We start from the raw sequence: 15,356 nt of genomic DNA on the forward strand, positions 1-15,356 counted from the left end.
CTTCTATCTTTAAACTCCATAAATGCATGAGTATCATTCTGCGATTTCTTTAATTCCCTATATTAAGCCCATATGCAGATAAAAGCTTAAGAGAGTATTTCCACAGACCACTGACTTAACTTTTCAGTTTTTCTCCAACTGTACACTAGACACAGAATAAAACTGTGTTGCTGTTTTTAACATTTACACGTGCCTATTGAACAACCCAACTTCAAAAACCTGCACTAATAAGGACAAAAGCAGGAAAAGGAAATCCAAGTTTTAACAACAAAATGTAAATGACAAATAAATGAAGAACAAATTTTTTAGGTCCAGAATAGGAAAGAGGAGAGCATCCTGCCTCCAACTTTATATTTCTTACTTAACTGAATCCTCAAAGGGCAGAAAACAAAAAGCACCCAAAAGGAAATGACTTGCCCAAAATAACACTGCATATTGGCAGCAAAATGAGCATCAGACGCTAAGGCCCTGCCAGTATTGCCTCTAGCAACTGCATCTTGGATGAAACAAAAAAGAAAAGTTTGGAAAGCAGGAGGCCCAGCGAAGAAATGTATCAGGGACAGGTGTAGGTGGTCACTGTCAGCAGAAAGAGGACTTGAGGACATATCCCAGAAAATAAAGAAAGACATATCCCAAGAAAATAAAAAAGGAGAAATAGCTGAGCAGGGAAGAGTTTTAATACAGTTTAAAAGGAAATGGCAAGTCATTCGCATGGAGACAGAGACAGGTAGGAAGAAACACATATCTGCATAGAGGGGAAGAGGTCAGGAATGGTCAGCAGATTCATATTATGAGATTTAAGTGTCTCTGGCAGTTCCAGAGTCCAGGCAGAAATTTGCAGGGCTGTACCCAACAGGTACATAACCTGTTACCTCTCTTCAAATACTCAGAGCACCTGCACGGTTTATAAATTCAAGAGACCTTTAAAGATTTGAAATATGGCAGAATGAGAAATGTCTTAAAGGTCTCTCAAATTATACTATACATTGTATTTGGATATTGCTACAGTATTTAGATTTACCAGACTTTTAAAACAGATGCCTTCTCTATATCAAAAACAATCTTGATAGGAAGACATGTGCTCAGTTCCATTAAGTTCAACAGCAGGTGACAGAATTCTGTATCTTGCAATGCCCAGCCTCTATATTCTACATATTGCCCGAAATTTTCAGGAACACCAGGCAGCTGATGAAAAAAAACATTCTCCTGTAAGTTTAGAATCCAAACAAACATTATTTTTTATGAAGACAATATATTTGGAGATCCCCACTTACAGCAGATACTTGAGTTCTTCTGTAAACTGAAACTTGAGGGACTGAAAATATTTGAGTGCACTTTGTTCAGTACAAGACATTCTTGCCAAAGATAACTGTAGACTACCAATAGCACTAGATTAAGGCCACATAATTCTGGTTTTGCATCTATAACAAGTAAATTATTTTGCTTATAAAGTTCCCTCTTTAAATAAATCAAACCCACCCCCTCATGTTTACTTGGCATAATCACAAATTATGAACAGAAGACAAATGCATTTAGTATTTACAGCAATTACTTCTTCTTATTCTAGAGGAAGAAACTTTTGTCAGAATCATTTTGTGTCAGGGAGCAGAAATGCTGTCTTGTGACCATTTTCAATTAAACCCCAAAACACTAAAAATGGACTGCAGAACTTGTGACAGTCATTCCCAGTAAAAGTATTCAACTTCAGAAAGTAAGAACTGCTTTCACTCAGCATTCACAAGCAGTATGAAGTCATATGCCTAAAGTGATAAAAACATTATTAGAAAGATAATTGAAGAGATAAAGACATTATTATTAGCCTCTGACCAATGGTGTATTCTCTGATAAACATCAGTAATAATCTCTAATGCTGAGATACTTCACAAGATTCGTGTGAAGGAAATTACTGACCCAGGTGGCTGGCATAAACACTACAGCTCTGCAAAATGAAAAAGAGCAAAACACTAAGATGTATGCTAGACCATGATGACATCTGGGGACTAGTTATTAGTCAGGAACAAAGTTGGCTTCCTGTTATTGTAAAATAGTTTATGTAGACGCAGTACCTCTGTTATGTCTCCAATTGCATAAATGTGAGGAACAGAAGTAGCTTCACTGGCATCAACAACAATCTTTCCAGTTTCAGAATTAGTTTTCACTCCAGCTGTCTCCAAATTGAGAGTTTCAGTGTCAGGGGCTCGGCCTTCAGAGAAAAAAGAGAAATTACAGTAAAAACTATTGGAAAACTTCAACAGTGTTGATCTAAAAAGCTACCATCCTCCGCTACAGGTTTCCAACAACTTTGTGCTACTTTACAGTCCAAGTAGAAATATGACAAAACTTATCTTGTACTGAAAAAGCTGTAAGGATGGAAGTACAGAAATGAATTTCTTTACGAAAGGAGATCTGTTACTATTGCCTTTTCTCAGACTATTTCAGAGTTATCCTTTAAAAAACACGTAGAACAACAACCAATCCTAACAGTGCGAACCCCGCATGGTTTAATATTTATTGCACATTATAAATTCAGTTTCCTAATGTAGTATGAATATATGTACAATGATTAAGCAACTTCTACACCGAAAGTCTCCAATAAACTTTAACTGGATAGAACTCAATACTAACAAACAGCCTATTGTGCACACTTGTGGATATAAATTATAAATAATGTTGTTCAGCATTTAACATTCCTGAAGTCCTCTTTTCTTGTTATCTAATATACTTGTCTCAAAGCTTTTTTAGCTTCCCTCAGCTTGGCTGAAAAAGTTCACCAACTTTGCCCTCAAGTCCTTAATGCTGGGTTATTTAGCTCCAGCTCTGCATTTGAGCTATTTCTGTAGAGTTTAGAAATACTATTTTAAATGGATTTTAAAACAAACGAAGCAAATTCTACTAAGCCTAGATTTCATTACAGCCTCCTCTTCCAACAATTTTAAATCATCTCATTTTTAAAAAAATACTTTTGTAGTGTTTTCTACATTACCACTTGGACCACCAAAGTCTTGGTAACGTCACACTGAGCTTTCTATACATTATCCAACAAAGCAATTCCTGACCCAGAAATTGGAATCTTAACTCCTATCCAATTTTTCAAATGTGTTTGAAGGTTAATAAGCACGGCGAAATTATCAGCTACTTCCAAAATTTGTAGGGACACACAGAACCACATAGATTACCTGAATATATATCCAAAAGAAGGAAATTTTATAACACTGCATCTGTTTTTGGAGGCAATAAATAAAGATGGATCTACATCTAGAAATATATAGGTCTCCTTTGCGTGAGTCATGACTTTGTGTTTGATGTTAATACAAAACTGTATCAAAGCAAAACAAAAGGGGAAATGTGTTTTCACTACAAAAACATGCTCTTTGATGTTAATGTAGGAAATTATTAAACAAAAGGAAAACCTGGCTTGTCAATACAGCCCTAATTATATATAAACATACGATTCACTGCTTTATACATCTGCTATATAGCCAGGCCCCTAAACAATGTCACATCTGAATGCCTCTGTAAAGACTTCTGTGTATTAATTTCATCTGGTGAAACCAACACTTCCTCTGGGAGCACTGACTGAAGCTGTCGGCACTAGGCTATCTGTCTGTCTTCCCTTCTGTTGTCCCCAAGGGATGTTGATCTGCTGTTCCTTCTCTGCCCCCTGCTCCCCAGTCCTGATGCTATCAAGCAACAAAAATAATAAACCTCCAGGACCTTATCTTGGCTCGGATGTGAAACAACTTCCTACCGTTGTGTTTCTTTGTGTATTGAGAGTAAAGCCTGGATATTCTGCAAATGGACAACTAATGGGGTTTTCTAGTTTCCCCTTTTTCCTGCCAGGGAGAGCCAAGAGAAAGCTTAGCACGCAATGGCAGGCACTGAAAGAGGAAAAAAAGAAAAACTGTCAATAGAGTAACTTAAAGCCCTGTGACAACAACAGCTGAGTTTATCAGATCTGCAGGATAACACTTAACCTTTCGATTCCAGTGTAGTTTAACATGTGTACAGCTTGGTATTAATAGGTAAGAGCCACTACTAAGAGTTGCTACTAATAGTGAAATTGCTCTGTCAACTTTATTACAGAAATATTATTTCTGAAAGCAAAAAGAAAGCTTCCAAAACCAGAAGTTTTATTGGCCTTTGGCCCCATGCTGACTCACCTCCTTAAGCCAAAATTACCCTTCCTCATCTTGCTTCACCTCAAATTCAGTAGCTTACGTTCATGATTACCCAATGTGTCTTGGTAAGTTTTAATGTCAAATTCAGGAAATTCTGATATTTCCTAACATTCACTTACTTGTATTATGGAATCCCTTCTCACCATTTCTCAGCAGGATTGGATCAGGACACTTATTTCATACCCACAACTCCTTACTTTTTTACATTTACAGCTTCAAGAAAGCTTAAGTTTACATCATATTTCTAAGATCCAGAGGACAATGTAAAACTGTACCAAATCCTAAAAGGCACACAACAGAGACGGCCTCCATCCTCTAAAGCCAGCACATGTGCTTTCAGGTTGAACATATCCATTGCACCAAAACTGCCACAGAACAAGGAGCTTATGATTGTATCGGACGCAAGGCTAGATTTAGCTTTTATTCAAAACAGCAAGATTTTATGCCAGACACCTAGAAGAAAGGTGCCAATTTTAATCTGACCCATAAAAAGGTGACTTGACTTCTCCAATCCTCATACCACATCATAATGTTATATTTAATAGACCCATACAATGAGCAAACAGCTGTGAAAATCACGCAGATCCCTGCTTTCAGGGCCTGCCCCCATTTGCTTTTAACTTCGAAAGAAAAAACAGCTTCTTGATCTGTTCTTGTGACATCTAACAACATGGCTTCCTGATGGGGCTGCAGCCAGCTTTGCTACAGAGTGACAAGAGGCTGGTTAAAGCACCCATCTTGGATTTGTGCTAGGCTGGTTATATTGTGATGCGGCATTTCTGTCCCATCATCTCCTGAGGGGCTCTGGTAATCACACTTACACATGGAATAAGGCAATATCAGGCTGTGTGACCTCAGAAGCAGGACCTTGTAGAGACAGAAGTAGCTAAACTGAGAAGAAACTGTAGGTACAGGCATAGTCAAGTAAGCAGCAGCAGTAAAGGAGAGATAAGATGCTCTTACATACAATAAGATTTCCCAGGGTGATAAAACTGCAACTGACAGCAGAATTTTACAACGGGTCTTCCGCAGCTTCCTAATCACAGAAGTTGGAATGTTTGTTTGCCCCCCAGCGTCTGACAAACCCAAACTAGAGGCAACTAACCATTCTGTGATCAGGCATGATACTGCAGATGGCCTCTGTGAGGATACTGCAGGTGACAGGATGGTTCTTCTGGCATAACACTTAGGCTCAATAGTCTTTTCCACTTCTTCCATATACATTGGCATTACATATCATAGAATCATAGAATAGTTTGGGTTGGAAAGGACCTTAAAGATCATTTAGTTCTAAATCCCCGCCACATCATTTTGACACATCACTTCATAACTTTACCCAGTACAACCTCGGTTTGACCTTTATCAAAATCCCATCTGTGTTCCCAGCCTCAGTACTCTCTCTCACCTTGCTCTGAGTGCCTGACGCACTCCTCAAATTAGTTTCTAGACCACTATCCTTTCCTCCCTCAAATTCTTCCTCAAAACTCACAGGTGTTCACTAAAACAGCTGATAATGACTAACAAACACCGATTCGGTATAGCTACTGTTCAGATTGCAAGAAAATATTGACTACAGTAAGACTGAGTAAGGTAAGGATTCAGAACCTTTCCCACGTAGATAGCAGCATGCATCAATTTTACAAGGATGTTTTAGACCATTTCATTCATTAGACCATTTCATGCATAAAACTTCTAGCATGCCTGCCACAATTTGAAAACAATTTGACCCTTAGTCAGCACTACGGTAATATCAGGTTCTTTGATGAGCCTGCTAAGCCATGCTATTTCTTGTACACTGACTAGTAATGCTTCTTACACAGAGGAGTAACCTCAGCAGAAAGCTTGTGGCAGCCGTGGTACAATCTGTAAACACCTGGGCATCACCATCCACTGTAGAAGGAGAAGACAGAGCACCGATAAAAAGACAGAAGGACACTACAGGACTAGACGGGCATAATCAAATAAAGGCCAAGAAGGAGCTCTTTCATTGATCTGGAATATAACAGTATAGTCACCCAGCAAAGTAACACAGGATCATAACAGTTACCTACAACAGCTTTGGATTGAAACCTTTAACTTTCATTAAAAAGTATGAACAAAATGGAGTGGGGAACATTCCCTCAAATATTTTGACTGGTTCAAAAAAGTTGCTAGTAAAGCAAAGAGCACTGTGTCTGCTTTTACTGGCTTATCCATACAAGCAGAAAATTACACATTCCAAAAGATAAACAAAACTCTTCATAGAAACCCAATGTAATTTTTTTTTTCAAAGAGCCTACATAAAGAGATAATTCTGTAGCTTGCCAAACTCAAACTATGTCCTGCTGTCAGTAAATACTTCAACATTATTCATAAAATCCTATTAAAATTTAGGATAGGCTTACAAAAATTAAGGAAATATTTCCTATGATTCAGGCTACAATTAGTTAACAATAGTGGCTGCTTTTTAACTAACTCTACAAGCCAACTTTCTTCAGTCAGTGTTGTAAATGACACATCTGCAGACAGGAAATCCTCAACACTACCAAGTTTCCCAGCCTATTATCCGAGACACCTGGTGTGGGTGTGTTGATACAGAGCAAAACAATGAATCATACTGCACATCAACAACAACAGCTTTAACTGTTAATGTGTTTAATCCTTTAGGGTGGATTGCCAGTTTGAACACTAAAAAAAAAAGTCAACACAACACTCCCAAAACCTCAAACTGTTCATTTTGCAATTCCTAAATACGGATTGTAACTCAAAACTATGACAAAAATTACAATATACATAGTTCCTCTGCAGCAAAACAGTGAATGGAGTCACAGTAGGACTGAGTTGCAACATTATATCATGTAACCTTATTCCACTGTAACTAACACTAAACACAGATTTTTTTTTTTGTATTATTTCAATTTAATAGCTCTTTTTTCAATCTGTGACAAAAGTAAACAAATGGATTTGATATTTCACAGGTGGGACTCCACCCCAGTGTTCTTTTACCAGAAACCCTGAGAAAAATCAAATGCAGCATTTAGAAACTCACTTTTTGGAAACATTTTCATCTCATCTCGTGTATACTATTTTACAGTTTTTCAGGATTGTCACATCTCCAGATAGCATGCCTTTTCTGCTCTTGGGAAGCACTAGTGTCTTTGATTGGTTCTGGTGAGCTTAATCCACTATTACAGGCTGTTTCCAGAATTTATAGAAGCCCATTACACTTCGAAGGGAATGGTAAGCGCAGTAAGTGAAATAAAGTGTTTGTCACAACACACCACCTCTCTCTTTTTGGGGCATTAGAAAGATATAAAGCTGGCTTAAGCAGGAAAAAAGAAACAACAGGAGAACAGATTTAGTCCACTGGGCAAAGTACAAAATGCTGTAAATTATCTGTTCCTGTTTCCTGTAACGGATCTATTCCATGACCACAAGAACTTAACTTCATCTGTTATCAACAAATGAAAGTGTAAACACTTCCCCGCTGCTCTAAAACAGCAGTTTCAGATAAAAAGAATAGCATAAAGATTAAGCAGTTAAAGGAATTGCTAAAGCTGCTAGTAAAACTTCTGCACCAAAACAGATTTCTTGGGCAATAAGGTTAAGTCTATTTACACTGTCTGCCAGATACCATCCGCTTGCCCAATGTAACTACTACCTTTAGCCATTCATTATTTATCTATAATTCCAGATACTCACAAAGCTTTATAAGCACAGAAGACAAGAAGTCTCCTATCCTGGTGGGCTTGCAGTCCATCTGAACCAATATAGGAACTGAGGGCAAACTCATAACAGCAAGAAATGAGTAGCTTAGGGAGTCAACGCAGAACGAGTTTATTTGTTACTGTAGGCTGGAGCCTTACACTATATGTAATTCAGTGTGCTAATCCTTACAAGAAGCAGCATTTGACTCACAGGAGGCAAAACCCAGATTTGATTCTCATTTGTTGTGATTACGCTCACAGCCATTTGTCATAAAATTACTTTAAACTTATTTACTCTGACTTAGGCATCATATGTCAGTTCTGAGGGGTCTGAGATACGTGGAAATTCCTAACCAGATTTCAAAAAGCTCTGCAATGAGCTTCGATTTTTAGGGACAATTACTTCTCTTTCTCCAATCTGGACAAAGTAGTAGAGTACAGCAAAATTCCTAGGAGAGGTAGCCTATTGAACAGGATTAAAGGAACTTGCAGTGAATATCTTCATAAGTAAGTCAAAAGCTTGGACTCAGAGAACATTACCTGCACCACATTACCTGCATCACTGGAAATCATGCTTTTGCCCTCTAGTAAATGTGAGGAAAACTAAATGGTCTCCCATTTATTGCAGCTCATGCAAAAGTAGTTGCCATGGATTTCTTCCATTCACTGTAACTTTCATGTGGTTTTAGACTATAAGTGAGCAAGTCAGGCATGCAAGAAAAGAACTAAAAAATTGCCAATGTTTAGGTCACTAACTATTTAATATAAAAAGGGAGAGGGGCTGTTTGGCCCTATACAACATGATAAGGGGATTTCATTTTCAGAATGGAAAACAGTGGAAATAAACGTTAAGATAATCAAGTTTACCTACTGCCCACATCACTGTGTCAAAGGAATCGGTTTCTTCTGTGCCCAGCTCAGTATTTTTCCAGGTGACTTGCAATCTGTTGCTCTCCAATTTTTCAACTTTGGTTGGGAGGCATCTCTTTAAAAACTTTGTGCCGTAAGATTCCATGTGCTCAGTTACTAAAGATGCCATTTGCTGTTCAGTAGGGAGGAAAAGAAATGTTTATTCTTAGATATATGGCCTTAATGTAAAACCCTCTTTTAGCTGTTTCCATGAAAAATCCAGTAAATACACTGTGCATTTCTAACATTTTTGTCACTTAGTTACTATGTGTTGTCAACACATGATAATTTATTGAGCCTCTATGACCTGCACTCCATCCTAAGAGGCACCTACATCTGAATATTCAAATTATTTTTTAAAAAAAGTAAAATAGCATATGAAGAAAATGGTTGCTTTAAAATAACTTTATGCTTATTCAAAAATAGTGCATATTAAATTGAAGATTACCATAATTACCATTTTCTGGCAACTGGATGAGCATTAAATACTTTCATAAAACTACGGAAGTAAAATGCTTCCCTTTGCCATGACACCTGTCATTTCTCTGCAATGACTATGAATCACTAAGGTTTCCTGGAAAGTTCTACTACAAAAAAAAAATAACGCTTTTGTTCTAAGAGCCTGTTTGAAATAATGCCACGCCACAGTCAAGTAGTAATGTGTTGCATCGACAGGTTTATCCAAAGATGTCATTGCTCTTGACTCCAGTAATTCTGGTTGCACTTTGATAAAGAACATGTTTACTACTTAAAGGATATCATCACAAAACTACTCACAAAGAACAACTACATGCAAGCTCTAGGCTTGTAAAACTTTATTTTGGAAGTTGATATTAATCAATATGAAAGCAACAGCAGGATTATATCTCTTCAGAAACATCACAGCTCACTAATCAGTTTCCATCAGACTCAATTATTTCATCTCCATTAAATACTTTGAAAAGTCCATTGTGTTCTTCCTGCCTACAAAGGATTAAGTTCACAGAGAAAGCCTATGATAAGTGTTTTACGAAGTGCCACACACCCTCTTAACATTACTCTCTGCTTGCTCAGACCTCATGCTGTAGGTGTAGATTTCTTCAATGACAAGCATAAACCCCAAGACACACTCTTCTGCAATGTTTTGCAGCTCCAGTACACATCTCACTAGTTCTAAGGAAGCCACTTGGAAGTGGGAATAGCTGGCATGCAACCAGCAGCTGTCACTACTTGCAGTGGGACCTGTCACTGCTGCTTCTACAGTGATACTTCGTCCTCAAAAACTGTGCAGTTACACATGAAAATAATTTTCCTACACTCTGTATGTAAATAAGTTCTTAAAAACAAGCCCATAGCTCTATCACTCTTTCATCAGCTTTGGCATGCAAATGTTTTGCACTATTACAATTAAGGACTTTAAAAATATCCTAATTCATGATACCAGGAACAACTAAGATGCATTCATTCATCCTGAAAACACTATTTTCAAGCAATTGACAAGACTCAGTCTTCATTCTTGAGGCTGACACTTTCCAAACTTATTTGTCCAAGAAAATAATTGCTGGAATCTTCCAAGAACAAGTTCACTGCATATGTGAGTAAAACCCCAAAGCTCTCTCACTGTTTTAAGAACACAACAGAAACATTTCCTTCAAAGTAGTGTTTGCATCAAATCTTCTGTTGGGACATAAGATTCAAAATCACCTTTAACATATCCTCGCTACAGCATCAAAAGACCAAAATGATGATCAGGCCATCAAAGAGACCATCTGACCTGCAGAACTACAGGCTCACATCCAAGTAATGTCTTTCCTGGATCCAGTAACTTGTCTTTAACCTAAATCTACTATACTACCTCCTACGGCTCCTTTAATTAGTTATACCTTTTACACAAATCCTATATAAAACCTTCTTTTGTTGTTGCCTTTTCTCATTGTTATTTCTAATTGCTCTTATTCTCTTTATAGACTAATGGGTTTCTGACCAAAACTGTTTTCTGTTTTGTCAGCATAATCATGACCACTTACACTTTTAAATAAAACTCTTCAAATGCTTTCCCAATTTTGAAGCAGAGGGTTTTCTTCTCTTTTTGGGTTTTTTTTTTTTTTAAACTTCTTTGCCTGAAAGTTTTTGCTTTTAATTTCCTCCAGCTTACGGTTGATAGTTCCACTGAAATAACTTTTTTTTTAACCTAGTTATAACTGCCACTGTTTAGAAAGCAGAAGGCTAGAATTTCCAGTTCTTATGTCATTGCAAACTTTGAGCTTAGTGATTTATTTATATTCATCATAATAACTGCGCATTTAAATACTTCATCTCAAGTCCAATAAATTATTTTAAAGATCATTATCTGCAACTGGTAGAAATTCAAGATTATTTTAAAGAGATCATCTAACGTTTTTAGCAGTGGCATAAATCCCTCCCCTGCTTCCAAACCTTGTTTTCAAGTAAGCAGGGGGAAAAAAAAAAAGAATTAATTTTCTGAGAGATTATCAAGAGATAATATAGGAAAACAAGAGTTAATATTTATTTAGTTTTTCTTCAGAAAGCACCAGGAAATGTTTAGAGAAGCCAACGACACTTTTTCTTTAGGAGACAGGAATAATCAAATATGCTTTTTAATACATAAAGCAATGTAAGATATTCTGTACTCACCTGATCAAACCCACGAAGTGCGATACTTCTCATCATGACTGTAGCGTCCAATCCAATGCCCGTTAGAAAACCAGCACACTCAAGTGAGACATATGGTGAAGCATTGGTTAAGGAAATATAAACAAGAATTTCACATAAACGCAATACAAAAGGGTAGTATACAAGTGGGTTTTTCACCCAGAGATGCCAAGCTCTTGTCACACAGCCAGCATCTTTAGCTTGCTTCTTGTTTAGATTATTTTCCTCAGACAACAATGTTTTTAAGATCCTGAGAATTTATCCTCAGCTGACTTTAATTCCCATGGTGCTACTGCATGGTAAACTATATACTATTCGATTACCGCCTCAACTACAGGGCATGAGCAAAGTAATTCTGAAAACCGAGCTTTCATAGGAAAGACAGGCATGCTGCTTATGATCATAAATCATCACATCTTTTTCAAAGGATACAGCTGGCTCCAACAACCAACCTGTTACATAAGAGGAAAAAAAAAGAATAAAGCAGTGGAATTAACTTGTACATATTTTTATAAAATCAAAAAAATATTTTCTGAAGTATGTATAGTCATAAAACTATAGGAGTGGATCTGATATTGTTATATGTGACAAAAGAGCATGACTTGTTAAATCCGACAAAGACAACATTATAACATGTGGGCTTATTTTATTAACAGAATAAAAAAAGAACAGGCTTATAAGGAACTGGGTTCGTATTGCAAAGAGACACTTAAAAACATACTCTGAAAGACAAAGTGAAGAAAACCATGAAAAACTCAGAGGAAGTACCCAGGTTATGAGGCATCACAAATATTTCAATTGCCTTCTACGATACACCTCAGTTGGAAACACCTGGAGTGGATGCTGGCAGTTTTTTCCCCCCAGTCACTGTTGCTACTGATGCCTTTACAGGGCCTCCTGGCATCACTGCCTCCGAGACAGCAGGCAATACATAAACATACAGACATGCAGCAGTCTTGTTGGAACTCAAGTATACCCCAAAATTTCAAGAGGTACCTTAATTATTGAATATCTATTTTTAATTATTTTTAAGAAAACTTAACTCAATCAGAAGCAAAGCACATTCAAAAATCATCACCTTCCTATCAAGTAGATTAGAGTTCCCAATATAAGATTTTATTAATTGCTAAATTTAACTTTGACTTACAGCTACCTGTTTTTTTCATTATCTTATTTATCCGAGTGCCAAATATTTGCCCTTCCTGTCTCTTAAAGTTGGCTTCCCTTTTTGGCCCTGCCAGTGACCAGCCACATATACCCAGGAAAGTTATTCTTCCACAATACTGCAAGACAGAAACAAGTCTAATACTTGGAAAGCTCTTCATACGCAGTCTATTCTACACTAAAAGAGCACAGCAAAAACAGCAGGTTGAACACTGGCTTGTGGCCTGTACCTTACCATAAACCAACCTGCACCATCTCCTATTTCCAACAGAGATGCTTTTAAACTTCTGGAAAGTGCAGGCATGGAGGCTGCTGCTCTGCAAACCCCAGGGACTGCAGAGTCAGTACAACATGTGTTTTCTCACAAAAGACCCTAGATAACATCTACCTATCCTGTAAGAAAAACATACAGCCTCTGAAGGTGTACAGAGAACAGATTGAAATGTAGAGATTAAAATCTGCTAGTCTGGGATTTTTGTTTGGCAAACAATGTAACACAGAAGGAAATACATTTTCTCTGGCACTAGGGCATCTGATTCACCCGTGAATGGGTCATCCTCTCATTTAGCATGTAGCTCCCAGAAAGTGCTGCAAAAAGCCACATGCTGCCCATAAAGAAATATCTGCTGGAGATCCACAGGAAACAGAATGTGAATATCTGTAATTCGGGTGTATGCTTGCTCTTCTTTTTCATTAGATGAAAAATTGATGCCAGCTGGCACACACTGATAGCATCAGCACCACATTATTCACCACTTCTTCTACAAAGTACAGGGTTCCTGGGCATTGTCAGTGTCTAATAGCAAAGTTAAGAAAGCAGAACATAACCTGCTCAATCTCTCACTCATTCTGAACATATTGCAAAGCATCTTCTCCAATTTGCTCTGCCAAAACCCTTCTTCTCAGTAGCAAGAATTGCTTCACAACGTTTGTATATCTAAGGGACTTCTAAGTTGTTAACGGTTTGCCTTATTTTTCTAAAAATATGAATTAATATAAATAAAAATATGACTGACAGTTCTATAACCCCCAGGCATTTAATTTGTAGCCGAGACATGTACGTACGAAGAGTGAGAAAAAACAAATAGGTACAACACAGCCCAGATTGAAAACAAAAGGTGTTAAACTGAACCTTGGGAATATTTATAGTAGAAACAAATCTGACAGAACCAAACCTTTAACAACTCCCTTCTTCATTTGCTAGAACACAGCCTGACAAAGCACAGAAATGCTACTGTAGCTCCTGCAGGCTTATTTTGACTAAATCTCAGGAATGCAACATATAAACACCTGACTCCCACATTACACTGTTACAACTTGCATTAGCAGCAACTGGACAAAAGCCACATTTTCACAGAAACATGTTACAGGGATAAATCTTACGGTTAGTTATTTTAGGGGGGTGGCACTGGTTTTTACTTTTTTTTCCCCAAGGCAACTGATATACTAAAAACAACATAAAATTTATTTTCCTTTTAAAATTGTACTGAGGAGTCCTGTTTATCTATTTGATGCTTAGCTTAAGACAGTGCACTTTTTATATTAGCAACATGAATGGCAGCTCTGTTTTCTTTCAAAACATCAGTATTACAGTTTCAAGTCTCTTTTTCTTATATAATACATACTCTGCTTTTTCTAGAATTGCTCAATAAAGAAAAGAAAAAATACAGTATTATCTGACTCTTCATGCTAGCAAATGTGCATTTCCTATTACAATTACTTGCATCAGGAAATTGCTCTGTAGTGCAACATTGACTCAGTATCTTACTGTTTTGTGTGCTATAAAAAACAAAGACTATAGCATTTTAATATTTCCACTAAAAAAACAATTTGTTAGTATTTCAGTTAGACAATATCTCCCAAGGTATAAGAAAAGGCAAAAGTAACCCAACTGTCTCATCATATTTTCTTTTGCTATCAGAACCGTCACCATGGAACAAGAACAGCACAGCCTTCGTTTAAGTTTATGCTGCCCTCTTGTGACTTCCATGCACAATTGCTACTGCAAGCAAGTACCTCAACCTAAGACGATGACAATTCGTATTTAATTTGATTTTAGAAGGAAATTTCATAAGAGGGGGAGATGGGGAAGTTACAGTTATTAATAAAGATTGGTAGTGTGATATTGATGCATGACAAAACAAATTCTCAAAACGAAAACAGAAGGATAGAAAAACTGTTTTAAAAAAGCTAATTTTGAACATTTTTCACCTTGCCATTAAGAATTACGAATGCCAGTATCTTTTAAAGGCATGGTAAGGTAACTTACGTTTTCCCAGGAGATTCTTTTAACCAGAATAGATCATCACTTGTGATTCCATACTCCAGTGCACCTGCAATCTATGATCACACAGGTAAGATCTTGAATCTACAACATAAGTCCTGGGCAGCAAGAAGAGCTAATAGCAATTTGGCTGTATTAGATGAAGAACAGCCAGCATCCAAGAGGAAGATACCTGGAGTTGCCAAAAACCTGACTTCAAAATGCCCTGAGCAACATGATCTGACTTCACTGCTTACTCAAGAGCTGACCCCAACCTCCTTGACCAGGAGGCTGAACTAGATGACTACTACCAAACCCTTCCAACCAGAATTGTCTTAAGCAACATCAACATACCAAAGTGATGCAAATAATTTTCTACAGAAATGTTTTGCTGAAAAGCCTGCGCTTTATATAAAAGATATTCTTCACATAACACAAGTACAAAAATCCCCGCTGTACTACTTTATCTTTACATTCTTTCTCCTCCTAACATTCATTATCATC

The 15,356-nt window shown here is 37.2% G+C and overlaps 1 protein-coding gene across 7 annotated transcripts in view; it reads right to left on the minus strand.

The window, feature by feature from the left end:
* Window positions 1-15,356, minus strand: part of TXNRD2 (thioredoxin reductase 2) — a 39,522-nt gene that overhangs the window by 18,997 nt on the left and 5,169 nt on the right. For 6 of the 7 annotated variants that reach the window (XR_008452751.1, XR_008452754.1, XR_008452753.1 and 3 more), the window contains exons 8-12: window positions 14,859-14,929; window positions 11,858-11,877; window positions 11,408-11,496; window positions 8,732-8,906; window positions 2,067-2,203 (exon numbers count right to left, since the gene is read on the minus strand). Coding sequence is in view for 2 of the 7 variants with exons in the window: in XM_054082722.1 (XP_053938697.1) it covers window positions 2,067-2,203; window positions 8,732-8,906; window positions 11,408-11,496; window positions 11,858-11,877; window positions 14,859-14,929 (492 nt within the window). In the remaining 5 variants the exon portion in view is untranslated. The remainder of the gene's footprint in view (window positions 1-2,066; window positions 2,204-8,731; window positions 8,907-11,407; window positions 11,497-11,857; window positions 11,878-14,858; window positions 14,930-15,356) is intronic. The other variant, XR_008452755.1, reaches the window with a different exon arrangement.

The sequence above is a fragment of the Cuculus canorus genome, chromosome 17 (genome assembly GCF_017976375.1).
Source record: "Cuculus canorus isolate bCucCan1 chromosome 17, bCucCan1.pri, whole genome shotgun sequence".
Classification (NCBI taxonomy): Eukaryota; Metazoa; Chordata; class Aves; order Cuculiformes; family Cuculidae; genus Cuculus; species Cuculus canorus.